Below are 9,917 nucleotides of genomic sequence, written 5' to 3'. Positions count from 1 at the left end.
AGTTAATGTGCTTTACTGATAGCTAATTTTATATAAAAATGTAGATATTTACTCCACAAAGAGAAGATACATATGTATTTGGAAAAATAATATAGCTAGATTTTTCTTGACCACGTGGCATAGTAGATGTTGTATTTTGTTTATTTATTTATTTATTTTTTTAAATCAAATACATATTTAATTAAGAAACTAATAATGCAAGCACATGTTCAATTATGTTCCATATTTCAGAGAAGAGGCATTAAGGATTTATGCTATAAGTTTATTTACAAACATATCTAGGATGCTGAGTTCAAGGGATTGATCCTTTTAAGAGACTGCACCTCTTTATATGCTCCTCTTCCTATCTGTCTCATGGATTACTTTTTAAGCAGTTGGTGTCTTACTATAAAGAAAGGTGCAGCAAATCCAGACCCAAAGAACAAAGTCATCATAGCTAGTAATCTCCACTTGTTTTCCACTGAAAATGGTATATTCTTCCCTGGACCCTCCTCATAGTGGCTCCGACGAACCCCTGAGGTTGTGAACCTCCGGATGCTCTGTCCCAACATAGCGCTGTTGGACGCTCTACAAAAGATCCAGAGACCGGAGGCGGAAGAAATGGCGGCTGCAAAACTACCGCTCCTTGCCTCATGACCTTGCTCCTCTAACTCTGTATTTTGTTTTTTAAATATTTGAGTTTTATTGCTCATAGTAGATAGATTCCAATCCCCTCCCTTTCTTCCTTATGACCTTTATTCCTCTATTTACATGGGGTAGGAACTATTGTTCTTGCTACATGAGTCTGTCCATTCTCATTTTTGAAAAGGGAGGTGTATGGGGTATGGGTGGCTGGTACCCCTTGGTGGAGGGGCATGTTACCCATACACAGACACACACACGCAAAATCACTGAGTAGACCAGACTTCCTTGGTGGCCCAGTGGTTAATACTCTGAGCTGCTGCTGCAAGGGGCACAGGTTCTATCCCTGGTCTGGGAACTAAGACACTACATGCTGAGTGGTATAGCCAAAAAAGAAAATTAAAAAAAAAAGATCATTGAATAGAATAAATACAGTGTAGAGCTGCAGTTAGGAGGGCATCTTTTTCATTTCCCTAATAAGAGAAAATACAGTCATCCCCATATCTCACTGTGTATCATGAATGCTCATCTCATTACACTGAGCTCTGTCTTTCAGATCTGCTGCCTATAATCAACCCTGCAGCCTGTCCCCATTTGATAGATGAGGAGATGAGTCTGGAGAAACTTCCTGGCTTCAGGGCAGGCCAGTTCTCATCACAACAGAGCTTCAGGTTAAGCTTCTCCTGCGTTCTTTCCATCTGAAAATAGAGCAGCTAATGGAGATTTTCCAAAGGTCAGCAAATAAATGTACTTTCCTCTAGACATAAAAAATATTGATACGCAGCTTTCTCAATAGCATGGCAAAAAGACTATTGTTTTCCTCCTTTTTCCCATTTCAAGTACTTTAGGAGGATGCATTCTATGCCATTAGAGATATGTTTTCAACTTGAAGCAACTATGTTTTTGTTTTGTTTTTATTGAATATAGTTGATTCAATGCCATGTTAATTTCTGCTGTACAGCAAAGTGATTCAGTTATACATACATATGTATGTGTATGTATATATATACATACATATATATACTATATGACTTCCCTGGTGGCTCAGATGGTAAAGCATCTGCCTACAATGCAGGAGACCTGGGTTCAATCCCTGGGTTGGGAAGATTTCCTGGAGAAGGAAATGGAGACCCACTCCAGTATTCTTGCCTGGAAAATCCCATGGATGGAGGAGCTGGTAAGCTATAGTCCATGGGGTCACAAAGAATCAGACATGACTGAGTGACTTCACTTCACTCACTATATACTATATATATTCTTTTCCATTATGGCTTATCATAGAGTATTGAATATAGTTCTCTGTGCTATACAAGGACCTTGTTGCTTATTCATTCTCCACATAATAGTTTGCATCTACTAACCCCAAACTTCCAATCCATCATTCCTCCCCCATGGCAACCACAGGTCTGTTCTATATGTCTGTGAGCCTGTTTTTGTTTCATAGATAAGTCCATTTGTGTCATATTTTAGAGTCCACGTATAAGTGATCACATATGGGATTTGTCTTTCTCCTTCTGACTTACTTCAGCGAGTATGATAAGTTCCAGGTCCATCCGTGTGAAAGGAAACAGCTGTGTTTAACAAATGGAATGGCTTGCATGTAGTCAGAACACCAGGAAGCTTTAGGGAAGAGAACTTCTCTCCATAAAAGGAAAGTAGAAGACATGATTGGATGATGATGACAGTAAGAGACTTAGAGTTGTTTGTTATTATTTGTTTTTTAGCTGAAACCTACAAAATGACTCCTCATGGACTTTCCAGGTGGCACTAGGAGGAAAGAACCCGCCTGCCAATGCAGGAGACATAAAAGACAAGGGTTCGATCCCTGGGTCAGGAAGATCCCCTGGAGAAGGGCATGGCAACCATTCCAGTATCCTTGCCTGGAGAATCCTCATGGACAGAGGAGCCTGGTGGGCTACAGTCCTCAGGGTCGCAGAGAGCTGGACACAATTGAAGTGACTTAGCACTTGTGAAACTGAGCCCCCTACTCACTGTTCAGTATAGAGGGCAGGTTGCAGGTCCTCCACCAGTATGGCTGTGTCTTTGTGTAAAGGTCTGTGGGTACCAGAGAATGTAGAACAGTGAGAGAGCTGGAAACTTAAATCTACTGCAGAGGGAAAAAAGAGAGAAAAAAAAAAAGGGAAGGCCATTTCTGTGATGTTTTTTTGTTTCTAAGGGTGGAAGTTTTTCTTCAAGTTCACTCCCCTGTAATCAGGCTCTTTGGATTTCTTACCTTTCCCCAGTGCAGAGGTTTCCTCATGTTTCTCTTTCTTCCCTTGCACTGTTCTCTGCCCCTGGAGCCTCGGAGATGAACATTAATATAAGCAGACAACAACACAGACATCTCCTGAAAAAGGAATGCCCTTACTTGTTTCTTCTCTCTCTGAAGTTAAAGGTCATGCGTGTATAATCCCCAGATACCATGTAGCGCCTGCATTTAAAAATAATAAATAAATACAATTTAGGTCCCCAACCTGTATGCTTTCTAGTATACCACAAAAGGCTGGCTGACTTCTTGTTCTCACGCATTGCTTTGTATGATCACCTATCTATTTTCTTATCATTCAATTTCTCTTTTGCAGTTTTCTTGTTCTCCAGCTCCTGGCTGCAGCCTGGCTCTCGCTTCCCTTTTAAGTCATCTGAGCTGCAGTTAGATTAGCTCCCCATTCAGCAGTGAGTGGGATATGGAAGAATTTGGCAGTATCTAGGTAGTCAATGATGACTCCGTATCCTTGGTGATTTGGGAAGGTGGGGGGATCCCCAACAGCAGTATAGAGGTTTCTCCTGTTGTTTATGTCACTTCCCTCCCCTACTGAGCTACCTCACATGATAGGCACCAAAGGCTTCACTGTGGCCAGGGATGTATTAGGCTGCAACAGCGCTGCGTCTGTGTTCATTTTGTACAGACATTGTCCCTGATAATTCTCCTAAGGACTTTCTAGTCAGGTTCAGAGCTACATCCCTCGTCTTACTTGAGTTATCACTTCAGTGTGGGATTTTTCAAGCTTAGCAAGGTCACTGTAGTGACAGCTGCGTGTCAGAGACTCAGTTCTGTTGGAGCCCACACGTGTCAGATGGGGCGAGCTTCTGCTGCTTTTTTCCAGTTTGAAAGTTGAGTCTTCAAAAATAAAAAAAATGAAGTAGATACATGGAAAGGACTTCACTTTGGCGAAGAACTATCAATAAGAAACATGTTCATAAACTAAATGATTAAGCTTCTAGGATCTCCCTCTGCAGTGAGTCCTTCTCAAGTTGGAGATAGTATCAGTGTGTCAGCTTTAGGGGTCTGAAGGAGGCTCTAAGTAGACCCTCAATGTTTCTTTACAAAATCTCATCCCTAAACCATCCTGAAGGTTCCTTCTCTTAACCTCTAGAATAGTGCATTTAATGCACACAAACAGAATAGCTGCTGCTGCTGCTAAGTTGCTTCAGTTGTGTCCGACTCTGTGTGACCCCATAGATGGCAGCCCACCAGGCTCCCCCATCCCTGGGATTCTCCAGGCAAGAACATTGGAGTGGGTTGCCATTTCCTTCTCCAATGCAGGAAAGTGAAAAGGGAAAGGAAAGTCGCTCAGTCGTGTCTGACTCCTAGTGACCCCATGGACTGCAGCCCACCAGGCCCCTCCGTCCATGGGATTTTCCAGGCAAGAGTACTGGAGTGGGGTGCCATTAGTCATCATTTTGGTAAATAGCTTAAATTCTCTGTTCTTTCCTTTTAGAAACTGAAAGTTCATATTTCTCAGCAACCTGACTCTGATGAATGTTCTGAGGATTAGCTAGATAATATGATTTCTCTCAGTGTTAGAAATATCACTTTATTACAAAATGTTAATATCACCAAATATTAATATCACCAGGCGAGTCAAATACATATGGGGCTAAGAACCATGCTGTATGAATTTTCCCTAAAAATGTTACCATCCTCTGAACTCAATCAGAAGGTGCTTTAGTATTAGCGAATTTAATTGAATACAAACCTTAATCTAACATCGTATAAATATATTGTGGATTAAACTTCTTAAGTTCCTCAGAGAAGTAAGAATGGTGAAGACCACAAAAAAGTGAGTCACGATTCTTTTAGCTCCTATTTCACTTTTAGCTGACAATTAAATAATGCTCATTATGTTAAGAATATGCAATTCAAATACTATAAAATATATTTTCATAAGATTTTATTATTCCTCTTTTTATTTACATTTTTATTCTTATCTATAAATTGGAAAACTCCAAAAATGTACCATTTCTGAGGAAGTTAGAAAATTGGTTATTTAAATAACTAATGCTGCTGCTGCTGCTAAGTCGCTTCAGTCATGTCCGACTCTCTGCGACCCCATAGACGACAGCCCACCAGGCTCCCCCGTCCCTGGGATTCTCCAGGCAAGAACACTGGAGTGGGTTGCCATTTCCTTCTCCAATGCAGGAAAGTGAAAAGTGAAAAGTGAAAGTGAAGTTGCTCGGTGGTGTCCGACTCTTCACGACCCCATGGACTACAGCCTACCAGGTTCCTCCAGCCATGGGATTCTCTAGGCAAGAGTACTGGAGTGGGGTGCCATTGCCTTCTCCAAAATAACCAATGAGGAAGAGTTAAAAGGAAATCTTTTCTTCTGTGTCATGTGTAATTTGTATTCAGAGTTAGAAATTATATAAATACTAACCTTGAATCTAACTCTAGCTTAACAATTTATTGTTTGATTCAAATTTGAAGTTAAACTTTGGATTTCCAATGAAATTATTGGTATGGCAATGCTGATTGTAATAAATCTATAATTTGATGAATTTGTATATTTACATATATAATCTTTCTAATCAAGAAAGGGCTATTAATAGTCAAGTTTGGAGGGAGTCAAATATTATACATGGATATTTAACTGGGTGACGGGTTGGCAGCCCTAAACCTGGCATTTTTAGGGTTAATTGAAATTGTAGCAATTCATTCAAAGTGAGACGATCCAGGAATTATCATTTTCTACAACAGAAGTACCTTTTAATATGAATATATGTCATATAATGATTTATATCAATTTTATATATTTATTGTGATAGTGGGACTCATATAATTTAACCCTTTCTGGGAGTGTTAGCAAAGGAATTCTCATCCATCTGCCAAAATACCATGAAACACCACTTTAGGTAATTCACAGAAAAATACTTTTAGGAGGAGGTGCTTCAGAGGAAAATATTATTGTTTAAAGCATTCTTTAATACATTTAAAGCATTTTTCCAGTAGTTATATATGGATGTGAGAGTCGGACTATAAAGAAAGCTGAGTGCTGAAGAATTGATGCTTTTGAACTGTGGTGTTGGAGAAGACTCTTGAGAGTCCCTTGGACTGCAAAAAGATCAAACCAGTCAATTCTAAAGGAAATCAGTCCTGAATATTGATTGGAAGGACTGATGCTGAAACTCCAATACTTTGGCTACCTGATGCGAAAAACTGACTCATTGGAAAAGACCCAGATGCTGGGAAAGATTGAAGGCAAAAGGAGAAGGGGATGACACAAGATGAGATGGTTGGATGGCATCATCAACTCAATGGACATGAGTTTGAGCAAGCTCCAAGAGTTGGTGATGGACAGGAAAGCCTGGAGTGTTGCAGTTCACAGGGTCACAAAGAGTCGGACATGACAGAGCAACTGAACTGAACTGAAAGCATTCTTGTATATTCATTAATCTCTTCCATTTTTATTGTATATCTGGCAGGGAAAGTGAGAAAGGCTTTGGATTTAGAAATAGGACTGAATTCTATTGGAGACATGGACTCTCTTTCAAAACAGAGGAAGTTATTTCCATATCACTATTATCCTATTTGTAAAGATGGAGATAATAATAGTTCTCACATAATTATTTTAATGACTAAGCTTAACACCATACCTGACATACAGCAGCCAATTTCTGCCTTGAGTTCACAAATTTAGCAAACTGCATCATGCAATGAATATACTTGGGGTGTGTTAATTAAGAGGGAATATAGCCAGTCCTCACAGTTTCAATGTATATTATCCACCTCCTTTGTTTGGTCTGTTAAATTGTAGTTGGGATTTTGCTCACATGAATATTGTATAGTTGGGTTGATGAAATGCTATTATATCAAGTTAATCCTCTGTACGGGATTTTCATTCTTGTCACGAATGAACTCTGTCAGATTCCTACTCTTCCCCTAGCTGGAGTGAATAAGCTAATGGTAATTCAATCCCAAGACTCTCTCTGAGAATTCTTTTCTCTCACCTTTCAACCCCTTTTTGACCTAGAAGATGGGACTGCTGTATAAAGAGAATAAAATAATTAATTTGGCAGAGAAAAACATTTATGCATGCAGTTCGTAAGGAAATAGGTTAAGATTCTGATAAATGTTCTTTTCTTCAAATGCATTTTTAAATAAAAATATAAGATATCTTATTTTGGGGGAAAGTAGTTAAATACTGCTCAAGTTTTCCCCAACAACATGGTTTATAGGATCAGCCTATGAAGTTAATTTATGTTTCATCATTACCATCTTAACCTCTTCTAAATTGATTTTATGTTCAGGAAAAGAAGAAATATCAAGTGCTTGCTTGGACCTTTTCACTATACTTATTATATCTTCTCATCAGAGCAAATAAGTTGAAAATTTTCTACCTTTTCTAAACAAGAACAATGAATTCAGTTCTTTGACCTCTGCCTACATGAGTCTAAAAATTACTGGGTTTGGTCATATTTCTAGCTGAAATCTCTTGTTTCACAGGGAATATTTAAAAATATGGGCAATATATTTCCAGAATGAAGAACATAAAATTGAAATCAGTAAGGAAGTTAGTCTTTAACAAAGTTGACCTGGCTGACTCTTTGTCATATCTTAGAGGTCAGGTTGGACAGTAATTCTCTTGGAATTCTTTGCTGACTTCCAAAGGCTAATTTTGGTGCTTTTCTTCTGTGCCCCTGAGACTTCAAAACTTTCCTTTGTGTAAAGCCTTTCCCACTGTATTGTAATTATGTATTGGTCTCATAATCACTAGACCATTAACTATTATAACAGGAAGCTTATCTGTCTGTCTGTTTCTCTCTTTTATTTTTTTACTGTGCTATTATTTACAACATTAAGAACAATACCAGAGAGAGAACCTATATATAATAATTATTTGTGGAATGAATCAATAAACCTATTGTGTACAATGCCAGAGTTATTTTTTTCTAAAGTTGTATTGGTTATAATGAAATAAGAAGATATCAGAGATGGGCCAAATAAATTCTGGAAACATTGGTCCCAAGCTCATGGCTTTCCTCCATCTCTTTCTTTGATTTTAAATTGAGTCACCCAGTGTAATTCTCAATTATGTGTGGCCAAAATGATCATTCTTTTCTTGAGCTCTTTTGAATTGGATTTTGCTGTTTTATAATGACAATAATCATAAGTAGTTACTTTGGCATTTGTCAAACACATCAGTTAAGGGTGGAACATTAATGTGTTAAAAGAAATGTACTTCTATATTTATGGAATGTCTCCTTATGTCCACTGCCATTTTATATTTTGAGGGCATACAGGTTCTTGAGACAGAGTAGCTGTCTTCAAGCAGCTTGCAGGCTAGTGGAGGAAATAGTGTATTCATATATATCCTACGAAAAGTGCTTGTGTACAACAGCAAGCCAAGCTGCTTGGCTCAAATGGTAAAGAATCTACTTGCCATGCAGGAGACCCAGGTTTGATCCCTGGGTCAGGAAGATCCTCTGCAGAAGGGAATGGCTATCCACTCCAGTATTCTTGCCTGGAGAATTCCATGGACAGAGGAGCCTAATGGGCTACAGTCCATAGGGTTGCAGAGAGTTGGACACGACTGAGCAACTAACACTTTTTCACAACATCAAATTGCAAAAGGGAAAAATAAGCACTGTGAAAGGAACTGTGGAGGATTTGGCTATAAGCTTTGAGGAGTTCTTTTGCTGTATATACCATGCTGCTGCTGCTGCTAAGTCGCTTCAGTCGTGTCCGACTCTGTGCGACCCCATAGACAGCAGCCCACCAGGCTCTGCCGTCCCTGGGATTCTCCAGGCAAGAACACTGGAGTGGGTTGCCATTTCCTTCTCCACTGCGTGAAAGTGAAAAATGAAAGTGAAGTCGCTCAGTCGTGACCGACTCGTGGTGACCTCATGGACTGTAGCCCACCAGGCTCCTCCATCCATGGGATTTTCTAGGCAAGAGTACTAGAGTGGCTTGCCATTGCCTTCTCCAGTATATACCATATACTGTAGTAAATACTATATACTGTGTAGTATATACTGTCAGTATGTTGAGCTTGCATGTCGACAGAAGTAGTGGTGAGATGAAACTATTTTAAACTGGTTTGCAGGAACCGATTGCTAATTTTTCAGGAATTTTGAGAACCAGTCACTAAATATAGTCAATATTAAAAATTAAGTATATAAACTTACTAAATTTTAAAAATATTTATTTGGCTGCTCCGGGTCTTAGTTGTGGCATGTGGATCTAGTTCCCTGACCATGTATTGAATCCGAGCCCCCTGTGTTGAGAGCACGGAGTCTTAGCCACCGTACCACCAGGGAATTCCATATAAACTTACTATTAAGTAAAATATGTTGGAAACAAAGAAAATACTTCTTCAAAACTCATCACTTCCCAAGTATTTGAGTACATTTTGCTACTTTATATGCTTTTGCAGTCCTTTATGGATATGTCTACCATACTTGTACAGTGGAAACACTACATAATGGTGTCACTGCTACTGCCCATCCATTCTCCATTCCAGAAAAGAATTGCTAAATTAAAATCATGATGATTGCATGCTCTACATAGTATAAATGGCTTCCTCGATGGCTCAGTGGGTAAAGAATCTGCCTGCAATACTGGAGACACAGGAGACACAGGTTCAATCCCTGGGTCAGGAAGATCCCCAGAAGGAGGAAATGACACCCCCATCCAGTATTCTTGCCTGGAAAATTCCATGAACAGAGGAGCCTGGTGGACTACAGTCCATAGAGTCGCAAAGAGTCTGACATCACTGAGTGACTAAGTATAAAAGTTGGAAGACGGAAACATAAAAAGAAAGACCTCATATTTGTTAAGAGTTAGGTGGGTACATTAACAACAACTCACTTTATCTTACCTCATCCTTAACATAAACCAATCAGAGAATTGGTTATAATAATTATCCACAATTTTTTGTGTGTGTGTGAGGAAACTGAGATTTAGAATGATGAACACAAGTCTTTTCATTGTAAGTCCTGGACTTGGATGTTGCAAAAGGCAACTTCCAGGTTGAGATCTAGGTAAGTGAGTGGGTAATGATGAGAATAGCAGTACATAA

General features: G+C 39.2%; 1 protein-coding gene across 1 annotated transcript; it reads right to left on the bottom strand.

The window, feature by feature from the left end:
- Nucleotides 1-241: 241 nt before the first annotated feature.
- On the bottom strand, nt 242-647 carry LOC112581375 (cytochrome c oxidase subunit 7C, mitochondrial-like). The gene has a single exon (XM_044934522.1). The coding sequence runs from the start codon at nt 549-551 to the stop codon at nt 360-362; it is 192 nt and encodes a 63-aa protein (XP_044790457.1). The 5' UTR covers nt 552-647; the 3' UTR covers nt 242-359.
- Nucleotides 648-9,917: the final 9,270 nt, after the last annotated feature.

The sequence above is a fragment of the Bubalus bubalis genome, chromosome 22 (assembly GCF_019923935.1).
Source record: "Bubalus bubalis isolate 160015118507 breed Murrah chromosome 22, NDDB_SH_1, whole genome shotgun sequence".
In the NCBI taxonomy this organism is placed as follows: domain Eukaryota; kingdom Metazoa; phylum Chordata; class Mammalia; order Artiodactyla; family Bovidae; genus Bubalus; species Bubalus bubalis.
Note: the sequence above shows the minus strand (reverse complement) of the source record. Positions and strands in the feature narration are given on the sequence as shown.